Source organism: Ostrea edulis, chromosome 3 (genome assembly GCF_947568905.1).
Source record: "Ostrea edulis chromosome 3, xbOstEdul1.1, whole genome shotgun sequence".
NCBI classification, from domain to species: domain Eukaryota; kingdom Metazoa; phylum Mollusca; class Bivalvia; order Ostreida; family Ostreidae; genus Ostrea; species Ostrea edulis.
The window spans coordinates 9,539,134-9,565,897 of NC_079166.1; the positions used below are offsets into that span (position 1 = coordinate 9,539,134).

The 26,764-nt window shown below is 34.7% G+C and overlaps 1 protein-coding gene across 3 annotated transcripts in view; it reads right to left on the reverse strand.

The window, feature by feature from the left end:
- Nucleotides 1-26,764, reverse strand: part of LOC125676730 (putative ubiquitin carboxyl-terminal hydrolase 50) — a 44,386-nt gene that overhangs the window by 5,692 nt on the left and 11,930 nt on the right. For 2 of the 3 annotated variants that reach the window (XM_056159925.1, XM_056159924.1), the window contains 10 exons: nt 11,589-11,711; nt 10,492-10,572; nt 9,198-9,350; nt 8,923-8,991; nt 4,221-4,369; nt 2,617-2,708; nt 1,755-1,816; nt 1,548-1,607; nt 1,266-1,415; nt 1,053-1,148 (listed from right to left, as the gene is read on the reverse strand). In XM_056159925.1, the coding sequence (XP_056015900.1) occupies nt 1,053-1,148; nt 1,266-1,415; nt 1,548-1,607; nt 1,755-1,816; nt 2,617-2,708; nt 4,221-4,369; nt 8,923-8,991; nt 9,198-9,350; nt 10,492-10,572; nt 11,589-11,711 (1,035 nt within the window). The remainder of the gene's footprint in view (nt 1-1,052; nt 1,149-1,265; nt 1,416-1,547; nt 1,608-1,754; nt 1,817-2,616; nt 2,709-4,220; nt 4,370-8,922; nt 8,992-9,197; nt 9,351-10,491; nt 10,573-11,588; nt 11,712-26,764) is intronic. The other variant, XM_056159923.1, reaches the window with a different exon arrangement.

Consider the following 26,764-nt stretch of genomic DNA (forward strand, 5'->3'; position numbering starts at 1 on the left):
AAAGGTCAAAGAATTAGCGCGGAATTATCTTACTGCAAACTTATACATATAATGCATGAAAACTCAATTAAAACTAGAAATATATATATATATATATATATATATATATATATATGTCAATAAATTCTGTGGCTCTAATTCCGGTAAAAAAAAATCTGGAGTTATCTTGACATGAAATGCAATATTACAATTAAAACATTTAACACAGTTGCGTTATAAAATTATTCAAATGGACATCTAGTGAACAATTGTACTACAGTAAAACACGGTTATAGCAAACCTACAGGGACAGCGAAAAAATAGTTCATTATAACCAAACTTCATTATACGGTAACACGCGGTTATAACAAAACTACAGGGCCAGCAAAAATAGTTCATTATATCCAAACTTCGTCATATCCAATACAATTTCTGTATTTTCCTATCATAGTGGAACAAATATCACTTCGCAATATGTGTAAATTTGTTATAAGCGTGTACAATACAAACATGTTTGACTGCACTTGATATTCTTCGTATTTTCATTTTGTATGGATAATGCGGATCTTTCTACGTGTTACAGGCGCTTGAGGATATCATATCATACACTAATAATTCCAGATTTATATTAAAGCATTACCTCTAGAAAAGTTTCAGTATATCGAGGTTCGAATCTTTCAATAAAGAAAATGACATACATCCGGATTCATTAGGGTTTTTCCACGGGTATAACAAAAATAAAAAAATGGTTTTAAGGAATTTGAGGTGAACATCGACTATATGCGATCCAAAATGGTCGAATTATTATGAGACATTATACAGAGTGGCGGATCTAGAGGGAGGTTACGGGGGTTGTGAGACCCATTCCCACCCTTTTTTAATATTTTCAGCAAAAATTATCATTGTTTTACTATATTGGGGGCTTCAACCCCTCTTGGGGGGTGGAAAAGTACATGTAACTTGTGTCGCAACCCTTCTTTGCTTTTTACCCCGGATCCGGCATTGATACATGTATTCAATTTGTACAGTAACCCAAACGTATTGAGGAATGCATTTAAACAGTTGTTTCATACCATTCTCGAATCATTTCCCTCACTTCTAGACACTACTCTAAGATCCAGACTGAATCTAATGTCGCAGGTTCTCTTAACAAATCCTTTTCCATCGTCCTACAAAAATACCTACATACTGTACTGCATTACTCTATTACTCTGATAACAAAACAATTCACGGAAATTAAGGAACAATATGTTGTACACTTCACCATGATTAAGGAAAAGACATACACAAATTCGTTGTATTTGAAACAGCAACACGGCGGGACAATTGGCTAACTTTGTGGTCTTCGCCAACTTTCTGTTCTTTGCACAATGACGGCAGTTAAGTGGTCCATTTTCAAAGAGTTCTTCTCCGTACAAATCATTCATGTCAAATGTCTGTATATATATATATATATATATATATATATATATATATATATATATATATATATATATATATATAATATCCCATGCGTTATGTAAAAATAATAAACTTTAGCTTAAAACAATAATGTGAGCAGAAAGTACCTCAGATATTTCTATTAAAGCGTTAATGCCTAGGACGCGTTGAAAACCAATCTCTTCTTTCTGTAAAAAAAAACAACAACACGATAATAACATACACGTAATGATACGTAACCCATTCATTGAAATTAATTGTAAAATTCACCTCAATTCTCTAAGCGAAAAGGGATTTTTTCGAAGCATAGAAAGCAACTCTTGTAAACTACTCACGTCCATGCATTCTCTACATTCTATTTCATCCACGACATCAGCGAAAAAGTATCCGCCGCATCCTGCACAGGAATGAATTACTAGTTAGTAAGTCCTTGCAGAATTCGTCACTTCAGATCAGAAATACAGTGTATGATTATAGGAGTTATAAGATTGATAACTGTTCGTTATCTTCACCTTTCATTATAAGACAGTGACAAAACTGAAACTTGTAAACAAACTATCATCTTCACTAAATAGATTGGGAGTAAGATATCTAGTTACCTTACCCATGATAATATAGTAAAACATATAAAAATATATTGCAAGGCAAATTGTTCACCATATTCTTTGTTTCTTCAACACATTTACTCTTTTATTGCTACTGAACCTTTACCGGGCAAGATTTCTGAATGAAAAGGAAATCATTAATGCTTGGAAATCGATTGATTGATTGATTGATTGTACATGTGTATTTTGTTTAACGTCCCTCTCGAGAATATTTCACTCATATGGAGACGTCACCACTGCCGGTGAAGGCCTGCAAACTTTAGGCCTATGCTCTGCACTTATGGCCATTGAGCAGGGAGGGGTCTTTATCGTGCCACACCTGCTGTGACACGGGACCTCGGTTTTTGCAGTCTCATCCAAAGTACCGCCTCATTTAGTCGCCTCTTACTACAAACGAGGGGCTATTGAGGACCTATTCTAACCTGGATCCAAATCGAGAAATACCTATCTATAAACAAGAGAGATAATTCGATGTTATGAGTCTGTATCTAAATTGAAAATAAAAAAGATGTTCAAGAAGAACTTAACAGAATCAGTATTGGCACTGCAATACAGAAGATATCAGCAATCGCATATTATATGCTTTTCATACCGTTTGTATATTCATCCCTTCCCAAGACATCCAACAGCACATGGAGAAAAGACATACAGTCATTCTGATTATACGGGTCGAATGTCCCATCTCTGTAACAAGAGTGAAATTTGTTATTACATGGTGGAAAGCCACAGAATTACTCTGATAAGTATAATGTAAAACTTATACTGTACCAATTTAGATGCACCAGATGCGCATTTCGACAAATAATATCTCTTCAGTGATGCTGAAGCCTAAAATTTGGAAAATCGAAATAACAATAAACTTGTAGGAGCTAAAAGGGAAACTAGAGTGCCAAAACACTGGAGCCAAATTCCTTCAAGGATAAGAGCTATGTATGAGGGAGATAATCCTTAATTTTGAAGTGAATTTCTAAATTTTATCACAGCAATCACATATACATCCGTATGTTCAAGCTAGTACTTAGCTACTGGGCTGTAGAGACCCTCGAAGTACTTAGCTACTGGGCTGTAGAGACCCTCGGAGACTAACAGTCCACCAGCAGAGGCTTCGACCCAGGAGTCATAATGTAAAACTTATACGGTACCAATTTAGATGTACCAGATGCGCATTTCGACAAATAATGTCTCTTTAGATAGTCCTACAAAAATTCTGATTCGTGCTAGTGTCATTTAAGTTCATTGTTTTCTCCGTACACAATCTGCAAACTATATATAGTCGCGGTTTAACGTGGAATAAAACGCATTAAGCTTTAAAAGGAATGATTCACAAATGTTTCCACAATTTTGGTTTTTAATTCAATAATCATTACATTCTAAGTACTTCATTACTAGCTTGAAAATACGGATGTATATTTAATTGCTGTTATAAAATTTAGAAATTCATTTCAAACTTAAGGATTATCTCCCTCGTGCATAGCTCTTATCCTTGGACGAATTTGGCTCCACTTTTTTGCCACGCTGTTTTTGGCTATATTTAGCTCCAAAACTTCATAGTTATTTCGGATTTCAAACATTTCGGTTGAGCATCACTGAAGAGACATTATTTGTCGCAATGCGCATCTGGTGCATCAAAATTGGTACCGTACAAGTTTTACACTCTACGGTCTAATCTGTTTAAAAGCTTTCAGAAAAAATACGATTATACAATATTGCAGAAGTTCATTATAGAGAGTTTAACTTTTTGTGTAAACAAAGATCCAGGTATGTTACTGTTTACATAGTTTTGAAAATATAGAATTATCGATGTAAGTTTATGTTACAGATTTCAGTATTGTTTAGACAAAATGGCCATTTAAAAGTTAAATTTAAGCTACAAAATTAACATTTCACTAGTTCGTAAACAGAAACAAAGCTCGAGTCTTGTTTACATAACACAGAGCTAAGGCTAAAATAATGCTCTTATCCTTGCATTAAGAAAGTTCAAACTTTGATTGTCAGCTTTGAATGAGTTGTATATATATTTTTTCAATGTTTAGCACCAAACCTAAAACTAAATTCAAAAGATAGTTCAGTCCATTTAATATGCACTGTATCAAAATGAAAAACTATATCTAGCTGATTCAACAAAACGCCAAGGATTGCTTTGTTGGATTGTGTGTATTCTTTTAGAGACGGAGATTGTCAGGACGCATCTCTTACATTGACTGTAAGTAGACGAGTAAGTGTAATATATCCTGTTTCTTCTCTGAGTTCTTCGTTAAGATTTCCAACAACAGGTCCGTGCAAGTATCCTTTTTAGGAGCATTTCTTTCCAGAAAGCGAACAAAGCAGTTGGTGCTACATAAAACCTAGAAATAATGAAAGTACAGTATGCTAATGAGAAAGACAAAATTGAATAAAAGCGGTATTTTTTTCCAAACATTAATGAAAGCAAATTAACGAGGTTCGCACCTGAGATTTCTAGTAATATCAATTATTTGGGAAGTGTATTTTTGATTTCCACATTGAAGGAGAATTACGAAAATAAGAAGAAAAAACTGAGGTTATATTGCTTGTTACAGTGTATTGAGCTACAATCTTTTAAACATGGCCTTTTAACACTTGACATTTATTTCAGATTTACTCGTTTAAACTTAATCTGTATGTTAACTAGTGTCAACACAACATAAGCAACACAAATCAATCATTGCATAAAATAGATGAATAACAAGCTGTACTGTGAGCAATGCTCACTAAGAATACACCCGCTTACCCCAATCTCCCAAAGGGTGTTGTTAATAGGTATAAATTACCTCTTTCCTAAGTGTAAAAATATGGTATGCATTTGTAGAAGAAAATGGAAGATATAGTCCGAACACAAATCCATGGCATAAACATATAATTTTGACCTTGAGATCAAAGGTCAAGGTCATAAAGAGGTCATGAATGTACATGACATATAGTCTGATGGTGATACACCCATGTCTTATGGTATGACTATGTCAAAACCCTATAATCAATTTTGACCTTGAGGTCAAAGTTCAAGGTCATATAGAGGTCATGAAGGCACTCGACACATCGTCTCATGGTGATACACTCATGTGTCAAATATGATATGCCTATGTCAAAGAACAAAGAAGTCATGACCCTGACACGAATCCATTGTAAAAACCTTTTAATTTTGACCTTGAGGTCAAGGTCATATGGAGGTCATGAAGGTACATGACACATCGTCTCATGGTGATACACTCATGCTTACTCCTCCTAGGCAACTGATCCCACCTCTGGTGTGTCCAGGGGTCCGTGTTTGCCCAACTATCTATTTTGTATTGCTTGTAGGAGTTATGAGATTGATCACTGTTCGTTATCTTCACCTTGCACTCATGTGTCAAATATGGTATGCCTATGTCAAAGAACAAAAAACTTATGGCCTGGACACGAATCCATTGTAAAAACAAACCTTTAATTTTGACCTTGAGGTCAAGGGTCAAGGTCATATAGAGGTCATGAAGGTACTGGACACATTGTCTCATGGTGATACACTCATGTGTCATATATGGTATGCCTATGTCAAAGAACAAAGAAGTTATGGCCCGGACACGAATCTGCACAGACGGACGGACAGACAGACAGCGTGATTTCTATATACCCCCCAGAACTTCGTTTGGGGGGGGGGGGGTATAATTATGTATTCTAACAATAAATGATGGAAAAAAGTTTGATACTAGTGATGAAAATAAATAATGACCTTATTATAAGTAATTTCTTTTTCTAAAATTTTACATAATTTTCAACATCTTGTCTTAAAAGTTAAAATGGAACTAAAATAAAGTGGTTTGTTGGACAAAATACTGAATTTGTATGGGAAAAATCGAGTAAATCAATTTAGATTTTAAAAAAAATTCGGTGTTCTGTTTTGAAAAATATATAAACCAAATTAATAAAATGCCGCATTTGAACTTATTCCAAGTCTTAGCAACTTGTATCATAAATTATAAAACTGAAATACACGTATAGAGGTATATAGATAGAAGACATAGTGGATGAAACAGAAACTGTAAAAGCACGCAGATTTAGAATTCTTTGGTTAATCAATCCTTCCGCCACAAAATATAATCCTTGCAAAACCCTTTCAAAATTTGAATTGACACGAAATATTTCAACTGGATACGGTTAAGTAATAAATGTGTAATATATTTGCACCAATGAGATCAGTATTGAACCAGTAAATACTTAGTTGTAGCATCCTGCGCAGTTGTGCAAAAAAACTCGGGAGCCAACATCCTTAAGAGATTTCTATAAAATAAAATTCTTATAACTATTTGTATGTGTTAACAATTAAGAATAAATGTATATATCTAGTATATACATAAATCTATTCTTTTGTTTAATGGGATTTAAAACATTTTCGTTACGCAATCCTTTGTCTTTTTAGGCCTTTATATAGAAGAAAGTCCACTTATAGTGAAAAGATTACCTGTAGATGTCCCATAAGTTGACAATTGCTGTCCATTATTTTTAAGAAAGGACAGATACTGTCCGTTCTTAAAAATAATGGACAGTAATTGTCAATTTATTGGACAGTGCCAGGTAAACCCAATAACTTATTAGACATATACAGGTAGGCTAAAAATAAGGAAAGATACTGCATTTGTCAAAGAGATACAAATTTAATTCTACAATTCCTACAAGTAAGAATCAACACAGATATCGGAAAAATCAATGAAATACTTAAAAAGATATTTCCCCTTAGTACATATGTAGAATTCTCTGCTTCAACTTTAACATTAACAATTTTTTTCAATTCCATTGGTCATTATTATATTGCATCAAAACGTAAATCTGAAAGACATATTTCCATGTTGTATTTGAATTTCGCTGGATCCAGAGGCACGTTCCGATTGATTGATTGATTGATTAAATATTGTGTAACGTCCCTCTCGAAAATCTTTCACTCATATGGAGACGTCACTTCTGCCGGTGAAGGGCTGCAAAACTTAGGCCTATGATCGGCGCTTACGGCCTTTGAGCAGGAAGGGATTTTTATCATGCCACATCTGCTGTGATACGGGCCCTCAATTTTTGCGGTCTCACCTGAAGGACCACCCCCATTTAGTCGCCTCTTACGAGAAGCAAGGGGGTACTAAGGACCTATTCTAACCCGGATCCCCACTTCTTCACAACGCTTTCTTATGTTTTCTTTAATAACATATCCTAATTTTGAATTATTATTTTCGCTTTCATGAATAATTTCATTTCACGAGATGGGCGTGTGAGTTCTTTTGGCTGGCTTTAATTATCTCCTCATCCAAATAATCGAAAATACAGTGCTTTTCAGATCAATATTTGGCTTGATCCAGTTACAGAAACATGGTACAGGGTCTGAGGTGTAGCACCTGACGACGACCTCAAAATTCTTGCCTGATGACGATCTCAAAATTGTTGTCTGGCAGAATTTTATAATTTATGATTAACACAGTAATAACTAGTGGCACTCTATTATCAAAATTTTCTTTGGTGACCCTACCCTAATTCTTTTCTGTATATATTTTAGTTATTTCACATGTATATACATACCTACATCCCTATTACTATCACCTGTTACTAATATTAATAATTATGTAATAGTTATGGTATATTTATTTCGGTGTATCTTGAATTGGACGAAGGACAGAGACTCGTGCGATTACTAATTATTACCTTCTATTAGAATCCAAATAAATAACAAATATTTTAAATATTTAATTTTATATTTACTTATCATATTTTTTAAACTTTTAATATACTTAAGGAATAAATTAAATAAAAATCATTATTAAAATTATTATATATATAAATAAAAATATAATTTATTATAAATAAAAAATATTTTAATTATTTAATTTGAATTTACTTATTGTATTTTTTTCTTTTAATTTATTGAACAAATTAAATAAAATTATTATTAAAATTATTATATAAATAAAAAATATAATTTATTTCATTAATTTTTACTTTTTATTAAGTTTTTATAAATATAAGTTACTTCTTTATTTCATTATGATTTATGACATACGACCATCACATGTATGTGTCCGGCCATCAAAAGACAGTACTGCAGTCATCAGACGTGTTGGTACACGATGGTCCTTATTTATTTATATTTATTTATTTTTAAACCATGGGACAACCCATACGTCCCATACGGAGCATATGGAATGTTACTACAACACACTTCAACTTCACTATGTTGGTGCATTTGGGAGGTGTTGGAGGGTGAGGCTGGATCGCAATGAGATGGATAGTATTATGGCAGATAATACAGTCACCAATCGGTTAACGATATATAGTTAACCAATCCTACGAATATCTAACAAACAAAGAAAACATTTGGCTCCATAATCTTCTCATCCTCCATATCCGGAATATAACACTCATTAAGATAATATTCGCAGTACTTTCATTAAAATCCTTAAATTTTGATTGTGCAATGAAAATACTCTCCCCATCTGAGGAAGGCATGTTGATATGAATCAGTACTACATAGTAAGTGAATATAAAAACTGAAGTACAAGATTACTTATCTGACATTGTTCAATAAGTGAACAAAAGAAACAGACTTCTATATAAGACTGGTTATATTGTCAGACTATTCAAAAATAGCTTTATTCATAATTTTCATTGTCAATGGGTTTACCTGAGCCTGTCCCTTCTTAGAACAAAAGATGTACTGTTTTAAGTAAGATATAAGCCTCAAACTGTCCATTCTGTGAGAGAAAGAACTGATCTCGGCCCTACGGACCTCGAGCAGTTCTTTCTCTCACAGAATGGTCAGTTTTTGGCTTATATCCTTTACATATTTAAATCTTTGGTCACAAAATGAAAATATTTCTCTGTATTCTAAAATTTCTCCAATAGGACAGCATGGTTATTGTTCTCCTACCTGAAGCATGCAGCTTGCATAACAGGTAAGACCAACAGATGGCATTCCGAATATTTGTCCTGCGTCCGCCTTTGCAGAATTATAAAATACATTGTTACTTACACAGATTATAAAAGTGGCAGTACATGTATGTATACTGCAGATGGAAAGACCTATAGCATACAATGCACATCATATTATACGCCGAAATTTATAATTATAAAATCTAACACAGAAGTAAATGCAAGAGATTCATTTAACACATGAGAGGAATGTTGATTTCATTCAAAACTGACCTGAGGTTGGAATGGTGCTAGAGCATTACTTGGATACGTTTCTTGACAAATATTATGTAATGGACAATTTATAATTGTTTCCTCATGTTCGGCTGGATTTCTGAGGCAGTCCAAACACACCACGTGACTGCACAGAGAAAGCTGGACTTCGCCCTAAATAATATGTTAACTTGATATAAAAAACCACTCCTATTTGTTAAATGCACTATACAATAAAAACGTAAAGAGAACGAAACGGATCAATGTAAAACTTATACGGTACCAATTTTGATGCACCAGATGCACTTTTCGACAAATTATGTCTCTTCAGTGATGCTCAACCGAAATGTTTGAAACACGAAATAACAATGAAGATTTAGAGCTATTATAGGCAAAAACAGTGTGCCAGAGTGCAAAAACGTATGACTATCAATCTAAAGAATACCAAACTGAAAGAAGGGTGAGCTCGGACGTCTGACTAGATATATACATTTGTTTACCTTAACAACATGATATTAATGTATTGTATTGTTTATATATAACTGATTAGAATGCCAATGATTTACAATGTAAAATCAAAATATTACTATTTATATTACCCCTAGTGAATTAAGCATACATCTTTTATATTATCATAAAACTAACAGTAAATCGAGTATTATGTCCCTTCGGTAACTTTGTCAGACATATTGGGAATTCATCAGATCTTGCTGCAAATCATAGCATACAAGTTTATACTTCCATGATACAAGATCTGCTTGTCAAACAAAACATGCCCATGTTATACTATAATACGACTACATGTAGTAATAAATCATTTAACCTTTAGTTAATGTTATCAAGTGTTTAATATACTAAGAATAAATTATATAAAGATCACCTAACTTATTTGAAATATCATTCTTTAACGTCAGTAAAACTAACAAAGTTTGTTTTCGTAGTATGTACATAAAAGTAATTTCAATAATACATGAACGCTTCAAGCTATCAACTATTTACTATTAAAGAATCAGAGCATCTACCTTTTTTAAATATTATTGTTTATTACAGTATATGTTTCAGAAAGCTATAATACGTAATTGTACAGTACAACTACATGTACATGAAATAACACTCGTACTTCTTGTATTGTGAAACAACAGTACTCCTCCTAGTCACATAATCCTATCTCGGGAATGTCTAGGGGTCTGTGTTTGTACAACTTTTTATTTGATTTTCCTTAAGAGTTATATGAGATCGATCACTGTTCGTTATCTTCACCATTCATTGGACATTTTCAAACTGTTTTCCTTTGCATGCATTTACATTTTTGTACCTTGTTCCGGTGACAAGACTGGCAATCTGTACTCAAGTCTAAATTTGTGTCCTTAACATAATCCCCATCTCTGAGAATATCCTGAAATACATAAAATAAATTACATTCTGCTCAATTTCTACTGAAATTCATTGCGTTTTATTTGCAACTATGAAAACACATTCTGATTCAATCTAGGTAATTCCGGATTTTAGGCCAATTAAAGTTAATTGATAGATTATCATTCCCTCCCGCCCCTTAAAAAATGGCCCACCCCGATTTTTTTTTTTTATTTTCGCAAAAATTACGATTTCAAACAAACTTGTTCCCAGTGACATGAGTGAATGATTGAAGTCGCAGAATGTTGGTTTTATATCTTCTACCAAGGATTCTTTGAATGTAAACTTGATTAACATTTTGTGTAATACCTTTTGTCATTATTTTTTTCTCAGGAAATAAAAATTAAAAAATGAAATCCTCCCACCCGTCCCATATTTTTTGTGACCCCGGATGATAACCTACTAATTAAGTTGAATTAGCCATAGTGCCGTGAATATACACAGTCCATTGTTAAACGGGAGTAGAATAAAAGTTGCAGATATTGGAGAACAATTGCATGAAACGCAGATTATGCATTTCTCTGCAATGTTTGCGACCTTCATATCCCAATTAACAAACCCAAAAAAGGATTTCATTATCAAACATGTAAGAATCAGACAAAGCCTTTCAGAAACCTTCATGTCACTGTGACATTAACAATGGTTAGGTTTCATAATATATATATATATATATAGAGAGAGAGAGAGAGAGAGAGAGAGAGAGAGAGAGAGAGAGAGACTTCATTTCAAATATATGTATGGGATTCATAAATTTTCTTAATTCAAAGGGTTAAAGTTACCGAGAGACAAGCATACAAAAACAACATGCTCTCCACATGGGTTTGAAAAGAAACAATTTCGTCTAGTTTTCGAAAAGTAAATTTAGAAGGGAGGTGCATCCTCAGAGAATTGCCTCAAATTTGGTATGCCTCACCCCATCCAATTTCCTAAATTCACCTCATATCCAAACATTAATAAGAACGCATATATGTATATATACGGTCAAATCATTCAGCATACCTGGTCCTTGGCATATACACGCTGCCTGTTGCGGACTTCGTCTCTTTGTGAGCACAAGGAACATTCTCTGGAAATGTTTGTACAACCATTGCAGACAACATGATGACAACCCAGTTCCATACACTGTAATTTTAAAACACGCCCCTAATGAGATTGTGTAATGTTACCATTATACAGTTGTATGTACATGCAACATGTAGAGTCTATAAAAGACTTATTTGTAAAATGCACGCCTCCTTTCCCCACATTGAAATCCAAGATTAGAAAACATAGTGTCATTTTAGCCTGTACATCAGTGGAGGTTCCCTACTAGAAATAATTAATTTGGTTATCTGGTGTAAAACAAATTTCGATAAAGATGATCTTTGAATTATCGATCGAACAAGAATATGTCACATACATGCTGATTAACCCTGTGGTGCTTAACATTTTAACCTAAAATATGTAGCGGTCGTCTCGTTGTCATAAGCAATCCTCTGCCTGTGAAGTTTGGTGTCTATCAGGTAGACGATTCTCTAGTTATTGGGTTAGACATATCATGGGATATGGGGACTAGAACATTTTGGAACTCTTCAGAAAAAGAATTTACGAAAATTATATGCGTCGCTCGCACAACTCTTGTATACAAATTAGTGATGGCTAGAGAAGATTCATTTCTGATACAAAAAATATCTGCCTGATTTGAAGATTATTTTTCAGAATGTTGCAAGTAAATGCCCTAGTACCAAAAACATGAGTTACTGGATTAAATTTCTGATGTTTGGTAGCGGAGATAAACAAAAAAAGGTTTATTTCCTCCACTTATGCACGTGTGTGGATATTTACTTCATGAGATTTTCTCGAGTCATTAAATCAATCGACCGCTAAGATGTGATATACAAATAATCACAATTTATGCACCGATCCCCAGACACGTACATGCAGCAACACGTTATCCCCCCCCCCCCCCCCCCCATACACACACCTGTTTTCTTGGCGTTTGTTGTTAGTACATACAAAGATCGATTTATTAGCTGATCACTTGTTACAGTAGCGGTGAATGGTAGTGGGAATGCACTCATACATGTACTGAAGGATAACCCCCTCCCCCTTTTTTACGATTTTAGGCTTTGGACAGAACTGCTTTTCTTGCTAACTAAGATGTTTAATATGAATATAACGGCACCTTTTTTCTCCCTTTGCTCCCCACCTCCAACTTTCAAAAACGATGCTAAATTGTGCCTGAACTCTCTATATTTGATAGTAAGTGAGTAACGTGTGCTTGATTACTGAAAATTTGTTCAAGTTAACGCAGAAAATGTGATCTCTTTGGGCATACTAATTATTAAAACTGCGGCGGAATCGGGGACGAAATAATAACTCCGATATTCCGTAAATACATAGATACACGAGGGCTGTTCGATATGCAATGTGTATTGTACGATATTTAAAAAGCATTCGACTCAAATAACTTGAAATGAACATTACATCCCTTCAGAGTATTCTCCGCGGTTTGTACTCACATGAGAAGAAAATGCAATAAAAAACCTTCTTTGTGCTTATGGTTCTTTTGGCAACTACAGGCCTTCTACCGTGTTTAGTTAGCCACATTTTGTTTCCAATTTTTCTTACTGGTTCGAAATAGTGAACCCATGTTTCTTCACCAGTAACAATGTCTACAAATTGTCTTTGATTGAATTTGGGAAATATTTTGAGCAATTACTTAGTGGTTTGTACTCGTACCCGTTTTTTTGGTCATCTGTCAATATATGCGGTATCCATCTGGCAGAAATCTTTCGTACTTTCAAAATACGCTTCAAAATGAAATACACCCGCGATGGCGATATGACAACAGCTTTGGCAATATCACGAAACTTGTGTCTGCCATCACTTTCAATTATTCCCCTGACTTGTGAGACATTTGCCTTGCCTGTTACAGTCACAGGTCGGCCAGATTTTGCTGCATCTTTGCGGACTCTGTGACAGTCAGAAATTTCTTTCTCAACCAACGAACTGTCTAATAAGATACCTTATCACACCCATAAACTTCCCTTAATTCGGTAAAAATCTGCATTACCGAATGACCGAGTCTTGTGCGAACTTTTATATCAGCTCTAATTTCTTCAATATTCTCAACCCGTTTCCCAACCATTTTTACAACAGTGGTCAACGACTGGTTCTATTGAAATGAGTTTAAAACTATATGGAGCTGAAGACTCGTGTTTATACCGATGGAAATGTATTGAATAGAGCTATTCAATAGTATCATTATCCACGAAATCGTGCAAAGCGTTATTGCGCTGTGGTACAATACACATTATAAATCGAACGCACCTCGTATATATGCGGTCTAGCGCGTTGGTCGCACGCTGCTAGGAGATTTGGTGAATTCAACCCCAAGCAGGGAAGGAAGTGGATATCTATATAATTCTGTGCTTTATATTAAAATATTTCTTCACTTTGGGCAGTTATGTTTATTTAAGAGCTCATTGAAATATTTGTGCTTTATAAAATATTTTAAATGCAATGTGTATCTTGTATGATCCTCATGAATATATGTTAAATAACTGTATCCCATTTCCATTCTCAATTACCTTGTAACGTGTGACAGCATGGTGAGAAGTCCATCGTAATCGAAAGCAAGTTTTAAAACTTGCCTAGATGGTCAAGCGGTCTAGCATGCTGCTAGGAGATTTTGTTACGCGGGTCGTCAGTTCAACCCCGGGTAGGGGCAGAAGTGGGTATCCGTATAATAGTGAATATCTATCAATGGGGGTCATGGATTATTTATGTTTAATCTGTAGTTTGTGTTTGATGACCATTATCGTTTATCGTTCGTTATCGGGACGCCCGAGTTCGATTTCTGATCCCGGCGTCGTGTCAAAGTTCAGACATTTAAGATATTTTCTTCGCCAAGCTCCAGGCATAACAAATGAATGGCAAGAGTCTTTCGGATATAACCTTTGAAAAACATAGATATCTGGCCTTGCCACAGTAGGCGTTAGCTCGATTAACAATTACCAATGCTACGATAATAGGCGCCATGCAATAGATCAAAATATCTTGCACTTCACCTAAAGCTATTGACGTCTTAACATGCGTGAAACATCCTCAAACTAGTTCTAATTGTAACGGGGACCGTTACAGATGTTCCCCAAACCTCCCCCAATTAAAAAGTGATGTCCTTGTGAATCGATAGGAAAAAATCATTTTATTTTAGCCTTTAATTACATGTAGTACGTTCAATATGGTCATTTCAGTACCAAGAAATGAAAGAAAGCGTTGCACGTGCATACACGCGCACGCGTGTATGATTCCGAATTTTTGTTGATGTCGTTCAACAGGCATTTGTATCATATACCCACAGTATGAATTTCATAACGTTTCCACCAAATATAAGGAAGTTATAGCGATTTTAAAATCGTCCAATCAGAAATCAGCACACGTGCATGCACGTGCTGAGCAGTAATTCTAACCACAGCAATTTGTAAGGAGTACCAAGATACATCTAAACCCCTAATATCAATAGAATTTGATGAAAAACAAAAACGTTATCGTCCTTTAAAAATTGAACATTTAAAAAACGTTGCACGCGCATGCGCGTGTGCGTTGGCATTTTTTGTTACACCAACGTATAGATACACATATTGTCTACATATGCTATGAATATCATCTCATTCGCTTCATAAATAAGATAGTTACAAACGTTTTAGCATTATCCAATCAAAATGAAGCGCACGTGCATGCGCGTGCAAATTGGTAATTTTGACCATGTAAATCAGTTAAGGGTCTCAATATCTACCTATGATATGAATTTCAAGCCATTTCAATGAACAACAAAAAAGTTAGACTGATTCCAAAGTTATCGTACAAATTTTGTAATGCGCGTGCACGCGCATGCGTGCGCGTGCTGGCAAAATAACTATTATTTTTCATATGTACAAATGATATACTATCATCCTATTTAGGTTTTATATCGCTTCCTTCAATATTCTGATTTTCCATTTTTTGTACCAAAATTGCAATGCACGTGCGCGCGCGTGCATGCACGTGCAGACAAAATGACTATCACTATGCACATCTACAAACGCTATACTATCATCCTGGAAAGTTTCATATCGATCCCTTTTGTAGTTTCTGAGAACACTACCGGACAAAAAAGTACCGGAGAAAAAGAATAATAATAATAATAACTAGACACTCATTACTAGTAATGAGTAGGTCTTCCGTTAGACCACTTCCGGTTAAGAGCTTTCTATTCCTACAAAAACCATTTAAATGTATCAGAAAATGTGCCTTAACAATGAATGAGAAATGTATGATGGAAATTTTTACTCCTTTCTCGTAACTTCCGGTAACGACCGGAAGTACTATTCAGATGCGTTTTCCTATAAATGAGAGCGACTCTTTACTGTTGATATTCCCTGAGAATTTCACGTCTCTATCTGAAAGAGTTCTCAACAAAAAGAAGTAGACTAAAGAAAGAAAAAGTAGTAAGTTACTACCGACCGGAAGTCAATTTTGAAAAACAAAATTATCAAAACTTTAGACGTTGATACTTTTATTAAGACATGTGAAAATCATATGAAAGACTTCAAATATAAGCGAGATTTATGGGAACAAAGAGACAAAAAGTAAAAAGTCATTTTATCAAGAAACCGGAAGTAGTCGTTTTGACTACCGACAGAGTCAATATTCTTTTGACACTTTGAAAGAGACTTAATAAACTAGTATAGGTTTCAATTTAAAGGAAAAAGTTTGAAATTTGCGATTTTTTCCCTCACTTCCGGTGACGACAGGAAGTGAGGGTCGACATGTTCAACCCCCTACTGCACTCTTACAAACGGAGATTGATCATCCCTGAATATTTGATGAACCTATATTTTACCTTTTCGAAGTAAAATGCTGGACAAAATTCCTTTTGAGAAACAGAAAATCGGCCATATTTTCCGACCGGAAGTGAATTTTGTAAAAACAAAAATAATTATAGCAAGGTCATTTCATCAGACATTATTTCTGAAAATATCAAGAAAATATATCCAGACTCGAAGAAATCGGAAAATCGACATTTTTTCAAATACTTCCGGTAGAGACCGGTAGAGACCGGAAGTGACGGATGAAAAAATTGAATGCATGTGTACATTGGACTAATGTTAGTTGATCAACTCTAGAAGTTTCAAGCATCTATCTATATTCATTATTGAGAAAGTGAAAAGACAAGGTTTGAATATGTCCGCCCCATATCTCACGACCGGAAGTGAATTTTACAAAAATATTTAAATATACTCTAGACATTTATAGTATCTATAACATATATAAAATTCAAATCATTAACTTGTTTCATGACCGAGATTTATGGCACTGAAAAATGAGAGAATGAATAGTCTTTCTTTGATATAACCGGAAGTTGGAAATTCAACTTCCGGTGGGGTCAACATTTTTTGAGAATTAGAACGAGACCTAGCAAACCGATATAGGTTTCAATTTGAAAGAAAAAAGTTTGAAATTTATGATTCATTAATCACTTCCGGTGACGACCGGAAGTGACGGTCGACATTTTTAACACCCTCCTGCACGCCTACAAAGTGAGATCTATTCACTCTGAAAATTTGGTGACTCTATCTTTTACTGTTTCTGAGAAAAACGCTAGATAACGAAAACAGCTAATAAGCCGTATTTGCCGACCGGAAGTGAATTCTACAAAAATATTTGACGTTACTCTAGACATTTATAGTGACTATAATATATGTAAAACTCAACTTATTAACTAGTTTCATGACCGAGATTTATGGCACTGAAAAATGAGAGCATGAGTGGGCTTTCTTTGATATAACCGGAAGTTGAATATTCAACTTCCGGTGGGGTCAACATTTTTTGAGAATTAGAACGAGATATAATAAACCAAAGTAGGTTTCAATTTGAAAGAAAAAAGTTTGAAATTGATGATTTATTCAATCACTTCCGGTGACGACCAGAAGTGACGGCGACAAAAAATAATACGTGTATGCACCATAGAGAAAATAGATCTATCATCCCTGAAAGTTTCATTCGATTATCTTTAGTGGTTTTCAAGTTTACCCCCGGACAAACTTTCTTTCAAAAACCGGAAAATCGGACGTATCTGACGAACGGAAGTGAATTTTGAAAAAATGAAAAAAATGCCTCGAGGAACCATCGTTGTCTATAACCTGTGAAAGTTTCAGGAAAATCCATCCAGCGGTCTCGGAGACGAAAGGGAAAAAAAAAAAATAATAATAATAAACAGTAGAATCACTAGAAGGTCTTCCGTTGGAAACGGAAGACCTTAATAACTAGACACGATCTCGTTGCGAGCAACGAGTAGGTCTTCCGTCCGATTTGTTGATGCACTCGGAGTTAAAAAAAAAAAAAAAAAAAGACAAATGAGTCCCAATTTAGTTTCCGACTTTAAGACACTTTAGATATAATCAATTTTTCATATCATAAGCTTCTGAAGCAAAGTTGCGGTGAAATTCGTTTGAAATTCGACTCTCCAGGCGAGCCATAAGGCCCGCGGGCCTATTTCTTGATGTCATTTGTTAGCCCTCTATAGACTCAACAACTTTAGTTCTATATGTCTTTACAAAATATTTACCTGTAAAAAGTTATTGAGATCGACCGATATCGACAAAAAATCGACTCTACAGGCGAGCCATTAGGACCATAGGCCTATTTCTTGATATCAATCGATAGATCTCGATAAACTGAACAACTTTTGTTCAATATGTCCTTACAAAATATTTACCAGTTACAAGTTTTTGAAATCGACTGATATCGACAAAAATCGACTCTACAGGCGAGCCATGAGGCCCACAGACCCATTTTTTGATATTGATCGATAGGTTATGACACATTGAACAACTTTTGTTCAATAATGCTTTTCAAAAAATATGTCGTTTTAAAGATATGAGGCGTCAAATATTTACGATTTTGGCCCTTAAAATCTCTAATTACGTAACATATGACCTACTTTTTGATTTGATAAGATCAAGCTCGTTGAGATGAACATTTCCGCTTCTACAACTTATTATAAAATATTAATAGTTTCTGAGATATTCTCAAAAACATTTGGACCCTTCTGAACCCCTAATTTAAAGGGCCAGCCCCTTTTGCTTGATATCATAAGAAAGGCCTTGTCATTTTAAACAGTTTTTGCTCAACAAGTATTTAGAAATTCTTTACCGTTCTCGAGTTATCTCTACAAGAAATATTTAGGGGCCAAACTGTAGCTCCCTAACGGGGCCACATAGGGAAAAAACGAAATGTACATATTCTTTAGATTATCATTCTGAACAACTTTTGTTCAATAATGCTTTTCAAAATATTTGTCGTTTTCAAGATATGAGGCATCAATTATTTATGATTTTGGCCCTTAAAATCCCTTATTACGTAACATATGACCTACTTTTTGATTTGATAAGAACAAGCTCGTTTAGATGAACATTTCCGCTTCAATGACTTATTACAAAATATTAATAGTTTCTGAGATATTCTCATAAACCGTTGGACCCTTCTGGGCCCCTAATTTAAAGGGTCAGCCCCTTTTGCTTGATATCGTAAGAAAGGTCATGACATTTCAAACATTTTTTGTTCAACAAGTATTTAGAAATTCTTTACCGTTCTGGAGTTATTTCTAGAAGTAATTTTTAGGGGCCAAACTGTAGCTCCCTAACGGGGCCACATAGGGTAAAAACGAAATATGCATATTGTTCAGATCATCATTCTGAACAACTTTTGTTCTTTATTGCTTTTCAAAATATTTGTCGTTTTCGAGATACAAGGGGTAAAAAATTTATGGTTTTGGCCCTTAAAATCCCTTATTACGTAACATATGACCTAAATTTTTATCTGAATAGATTTGGATAGTTGAGATGAACATTTTTTGTTCTTTGACTTATACCAAAATATTAATGATTTTTGAGATATTTGATCTAGACTTTGAGCCCTTCTAGATCCCTAATTGAAGGGGCTAGCCCCTAAATCTTGATATTTTCGAAAAGATCTCGTAAATGTGCACAACTTTTGTTCTACATGTCTTAACAAAATATTTGCAAGAAAAAAGATATTGGAGATCAAAGGTCAAAAATCGCCGAAATCGGCGAAAAAGTTTGGCATCCATTTTTTCAGGTCCAGGCGAGCATTTAGGCAAATCGCCTCCGGTAAAATAGAATCCCCCACAAATCTTCTAAAATGTTTACTCTATCTTGTATAGAAATTTCAAGACTCTAGCTTCAAAACTAACGGAGGAGATGTGTGGACAACAAGGCCCTTCAAAAAGTCACTAAAAGAGAGATAACTCCTGACCGGAAGTGACGTCAAGCACGAAATTTTGCAAGCAAAGTCTCGTCACCAAAAGACATCTTTCCTGATAATTTCGTGAAAATCGATCGAGAAATGGCTGAGAAAAACGCGTGTACTACCAAGGAAAATAATAATAATAATAATAACTAGACACTCATTACTAGTAATGAGTAGGTCTTCCGTTAGACCACTTCCGGTAAAGAACTTTCTGTTCCTACAAAAACCATTTAAATATATCAGAAAATGTGTCTTAACAATGAATGAGAAATGTATTATCGAATTTTTTACTCCTTTCTCGTAACTTCCGGTGACGACCGGAAGTACTATTCAGATGCGTTTTCCTATAAATGACAGCAACTCTTTACTGTCTATATTCCCTGAAAATTTCACGTCTCTATCTGAAAGAGTTCTCAAAAAAAGAAGTAAACCTAAGAAAGAAAAAGTAGTAAGTTACTACCGACCGGAAGTCAATTTTGAAAAACAAAATTATCAAAACTTTGGAAGTTTATACTTTTATTAAGACATGTGAAAATCATATGAAAGACTTCAAATATAAGCGAGATTTATGGGGACAAAGAGACGAAAATTAAAAAGGTATTTTATCAAGAAACCGGAAGTAGTCGTTTTGACTACCGACAGAGTCAATATTCTTTTGACACTTTGAAAGAGACTTAATAAACTAGTATAGGTTTCAATTTAAAGGAAAAAGTTTGAAATTTGCGATTCTTTCCATCACTTCCGGTGACGACAGGAAGTGACGGTCGACATGTTCAACCCACTACTGCACGCCTACAAACGGAGATTGATCATCCCTGAATGTTTGATGAACCTATATTTTACCTTTTCAAAGTAAAATGCTGGACAAAATTCCTTTTGAGAAACAGAAAATCGGCCATATTTTCCGACCGGAAGTGAATTTTGTAAAAACAAAACAAGAAAATATATCCAGACTCGAAGAAAGCGGAAAATCGACATTTTTTCAAATACTTCCGGTAGAGAACGGAAGTGACGGATGAAAAAATTGAATGTATGTGTACATTGGACTAATGTTAGTTGATCAACTCTAGAAGTTTCAAGCGTCTATCTATATTCATTATTGAGAAAGTGAAAAGACAAGGTTTGAATATGTCCACCCCATATCTCACGACCGGAAATGAATTTTACAAAAATATTTAAATATACTCTAGACATTTATAGTATCTATAACATATATAAAATTCAAATCATTAACTTGTTTCATGACCGAGATTTATGGCACTGAAAAATGAGAGAATGAATAGTCTTTCTTTGATATAACCGGAAGTTGGAAATTCAACTTCCGGTGGGGTCAACATTTTTTGAGAATTAGAACGAGACCTAGAAAACCGATATAGGTTTCAATTTGAAAGAAAAAAGTTTGAAATTTATGATTCATTAATCACTTCCGGTGACGACCGGAAGTGACGGCCGACATTCTTAACCCCCTCCTGCACGCCTACAAAGTGAGATCTATTCACTCTGAAAATTTGGTGACTCTATCTTTTACTGTTTCTGAGAAAAACGCTAGACAACGAAAACAGCTAATAAGCCGTATTTGCCGACCGGAAGTGAATTCTACAAAAATATTTGACGTTACTCTAGACATTTATAGTGACTATAATATATGTAAAACTCAACTCATTAACTAGTTTCATGACCGAGATTTATGGCACTGAAAAATGAGAGAATGAGTGGGCTTTCTTTGATATAACCGGAAGTTGAAGATTCAACTTCCGGTGGGGTCAACATTTTTTGAGAATTAGAACGAGATATAATAAACCAAAGTAGGTTTCAATTTGAAAGAAAAAAGTTTGAAATTGATGATTTATTTAATCACTTCCGGTGACGACCGGAAGTGACGGCGACAAAAAATAATACGTGCATGCACCATAGAGAAAATAGATCTATCATCCCTGAAAGTTTCATTCGATTATCTTTAGTGGTTTTCAAGTTTACCCCCGGACAAACTTTCTTTCAAAAACCGGAAAATCGGACGTATCTGACGAACGGAAGTGAAATTTGAAAAAATGAAAAAAATGCCTCGAGGTACCATCGTTGTCTATAACCTGTGAAAGTTTCAGGAAAATCCATCCAGCGGTCTCGGAGACGAAAGGGAAAAAAAAAATAATAATAATAACTAGACACGATCTCGTTGCGAGCAACGAGTAGGTCTTCCGTCCGATTTGTTGATGCACTCGGAGTTTAAAAAAAAAAAAAAAAGACAAATGAGTCCCAATTTAGTTTCCGACTTTAAGACACTTTAGATATAATCAATTTTTCATATCATAAGCTTCTGAAGCAAAGTTGCGGTGAAATTCGTTTGAAATTCGACTCTCCAGGCGAGCCATAAGGCCCGCGGGCCTATTTCTTGATGTCATTTGTTAGCCCTCTATAGACTCAACAACTTTAGTTCTATATGTCTTTACAAAATATTTACCTGTAAAAAGTTATTGAGATCGACCGATATGGACAAAAAATCGATTCTACAGGCGAGCCATTAGGACCATAGGCCTATTTCTTGATATCAATCGATAGATCTCGATAAACTGAACAACTTTTGTTCAATATGTCCTTACAAAATATTTACCAGTTACAAGTTTTTGAAATCGACTGATATCGACAAAAATCGACTCTACAGGCGAGCCATGAGGCCCACAGACCCATTTTTTGATATTGATCGATAGGTTATGACACATTGAACAACTTTTGTTCAATAATGCTTTTCAAAAACTATGTCGTTTTAAAGATATGAGGCGTCAAATATTTACGATTTTGGCCCTTAAAATCTCTAATTACGTAACATATGACCTACTTTTTTGATTTGATAAGATCAAGCTCATTGAGATGAACATTTCCGCTTCTACAACTTATTATAAAATATTAATAGTTTCTGAGATATTCTCAAAAACATTTGGACCCTTCTGTGCCCCTAATTTAAAGGGTCAGCCCCTTTTGCTTGATATCGTAAGAAAGGTCATGACATTTCAAACATTTTTTGTTCAACAAGTATTTAGAAATTCTTTACCGTTCTGGAGTTATTTCTAGAAGTAATTTTAGGGGCCAAACTGTAGCTCCCTAACGGGGCTACATAGGGTAAAAACGAAATATGCATATTGTTCAGATCATCATTCTGAACAACTTTTGTTCTTTATTGCTTTTCAAAATATTTGTCGTTTTCGAGATACAAGGGGTAAAAAATTTATGGTTTTGGCCCTTAAAATCCCTTATTACGTAACATATGACCTAAATTTTTATCTGAATAGATTTGGATAGTTGAGATGAACATTTTTTGTTCTTTGACTTATACCAAAATATTAATGATTTTTGAGATATTTGATCTAGACTTTGAGCCCTTCTAGATCCCTAATTGAAGGGGCTAGCCCCTAAATCTTGATATTTTCGAAAAGATCTCGTAAATGTGCACAACTTTTGTTCTACATGTCTTAACAAAATATTTGCAAGAAAAAAGATATTGGAGATCAAAGGTCAAAAATCGCCGAAATCGGCGAAAAAGTTTGGCATCCATTTTTTCAGGTCCAGGCGAGCATTTAGGCAAATCGCCTCCGGTAAAATAGAATCCCCCACAAATCTTCTAAAATGTTTACTCTATCTTGTATAGAAATTTCAAGACTCTAGCTTCAAAACTAACGGAGGAGATGTGTGGACAACAAGGCCCTTCAAAAAGTCACTAAAAGAGAGATAACTCCTGACCGGAAGTGACGTCAAGCACGAAATTTTGCAAGCAAAGTCTCGTCACCAAAAGACATCTTTCCTGATAATTTCGTGAAAATCGATCGAGAAATGGCTGAGAAAAACGCGTGTACTACCAAGGAAAATAATAATAATAATAATAACTAGACACTCATTACTAGTAATGAGTAGGTCTTCCGTTAGACCACTTCCGGTAAAGAACTTTCTGTTCCTACAAAAACCATTTAAATATATCAGAAAATGTGTCTTAACAATGAATGAGAAATGTATTATCGAATTTTTTACTCCTTTCTCGTAACTTCCGGTGACGACCGGAAGTACTATTCAGATGCGTTTTCCTATAAATGACAGCAACTCTTTACTGTCTATATTCCCTGAAAATTTCACGTCTCTATCTGAAAGAGTTCTCAAAAAAAGAAGTAAACCTAAGAAAGAAAAAGTAGTAAGTTACTACCGACCGGAAGTCAATTTTGAAAAACAAAATTATCAAAACTTTGGAAGTTTATACTTTTATTAAGACATGTGAAAATCATATGAAAGACTTCAAATATAAGCGAGATTTATGGGGACAAAGAGACGAAAATTAAAAAGGTATTTTATCAAGAAACCGGAAGTAGTCGTTTTGACTACCGACAGAGTCAATATTCTTTTGACACTTTGAAAGAGACTTAATAAACTAGTATAGGTTTCAATTTAAAGGAAAAAGTTTGAAATTTGCGATTCTTTCCATCACTTCCGGTGACGACAGGAAGTGACGGTCGACATGTTCAACCCACTACTGCACGCCTACAAACGGAGATTGATCATCCCTGAATGTTTGATGAACCTATATTTTACCTTTTCAAAGTAAAATGCTGGACAAAATTCCTTTTGAGAAACAGAAAATCGGCCATATTTTCCGACCGGAAGTGAATTTTGTAAAAACAAAACAAGAAAATATATCCAGACTCGAAGAAAGCGGAAAATCGACATTTTTTCAAATACTTCCGGTAGAGAACGGAAGTGACGGATGAAAAAATTGAATGTATGTGTACATTGGACTAATGTTAGTTGATCAACTCTAGAAGTTTCAAGCGTCTATCTATATTCATTATTGAGAAAGTGAAAAGACAAGGTTTGAATATGTCCACCCCATATCTCACGACCGGAAATGAATTTTACAAAAATATTTAAATATACTCTAGACATTTATAGTATCTATAACATATATAAAATTCAAATCATTAACTTGTTTCATGACCGAGATTTATGGCACTGAAAAATGAGAGAATGAATAGTCTTTCTTTGATATAACCGGAAGTTGGAAATTCAACTTCCGGTGGGGTCAACATTTTTTGAGAATTAGAACGAGACCTAGAAAACCGATATAGGTTTCAATTTGAAAGAAAAAAGTTTGAAATTTATGATTCATTAATCACTTCCGGTGACGACCGGAAGTGACGGCCGACATTCTTAACCCCCTCCTGCACGCCTACAAAGTGAGATCTATTCACTCTGAAAATTTGGTGACTCTATCTTTTACTGTTTCTGAGAAAAACGCTAGACAACGAAAACAGCTAATAAGCCGTATTTGCCGACCGGAAGTGAATTCTACAAAAATATTTGACGTTACTCTAGACATTTATAGTGACTATAATATATGTAAAACTCAACTCATTAACTAGTTTCATGACCGAGATTTATGGCACTGAAAAATGAGAGAATGAGTGGGCTTTCTTTGATATAACCGGAAGTTGAAGATTCAACTTCCGGTGGGGTCAACATTTTTTGAGAATTAGAACGAGATATAATAAACCAAAGTAGGTTTCAATTTGAAAGAAAAAAGTTTGAAATTGATGATTTATTTAATCACTTCCGGTGACGACCGGAAGTGACGGCGACAAAAAATAATACGTGCATGCACCATAGAGAAAATAGATCTATCATCCCTGAAAGTTTCATTCGATTATCTTTAGTGGTTTTCAAGTTTACCCCGGACAAACTTTCTTTCAAAAACCGGAAAATCGGACGTATCTGACGAACGGAAGTGAAATTTGAAAAAATGAAAAAAATGCCTCGAGGTACCATCGTTGTCTATAACCTGTGAAAGTTTCAGGAAAATCCATCCAGCGGTCTCGGAGACGAAAGGGAAAAAAAAAATAATAATAATAACTAGACACGATCTCGTTGCGAGCAACGAGTAGGTCTTCCGTCCGATTTGTTGATGCACTCGGAGTTTAAAAAAAAAAAAAAAAGACAAATGAGTCCCAATTTAGTTTCCGACTTTAAGACACTTTAGATATAATCAATTTTTCATATCATAAGCTTCTGAAGCAAAGTTGCGGTGAAATTCGTTTGAAATTCGACTCTCCAGGCGAGCCATAAGGCCCGCGGGCCTATTTCTTGATGTCATTTGTTAGCCCTCTATAGACTCAACAACTTTAGTTCTATATGTCTTTACAAAATATTTACCTGTAAAAAGTTATTGAGATCGACCGATATGGACAAAAAATCGATTCTACAGGCGAGCCATTAGGACCATAGGCCTATTTCTTGATATCAATCGATAGATCTCGATAAACTGAACAACTTTTGTTCAATATGTCCTTACAAAATATTTACCAGTTACAAGTTTTTGAAATCGACTGATATCGACAAAAATCGACTCTACAGGCGAGCCATGAGGCCCACAGACCCATTTTTTGATATTGATCGATAGGTTATGACACATTGAACAACTTTTGTTCAATAATGCTTTTCAAAAACTATGTCGTTTTAAAGATATGAGGCGTCAAATATTTACGATTTTGGCCCTTAAAATCTCTAATTACGTAACATATGACCTACTTTTTTGATTTGATAAGATCAAGCTCGTTGAGATGAACATTTCCGCTTCTACAACTTATTATAAAATATTAATAGTTTCTGAGATATTCTCAAAAACATTTGGACCCTTCTGTGCCCCTAATTTAAAGGGTCAGCCCCTTTTGCTTGATATCGTAAGAAAGGTCATGACATTTCAAACATTTTTTGTTCAACAAGTATTTAGAAATTCTTTACCGTTCTGGAGTTATTTCTAGAAGTAATTTTAGGGGCCAAACTGTAGCTCCCTAACGGGGCTACATAGGGTAAAAACGAAATATGCATATTGTTCAGATCATCATTCTGAA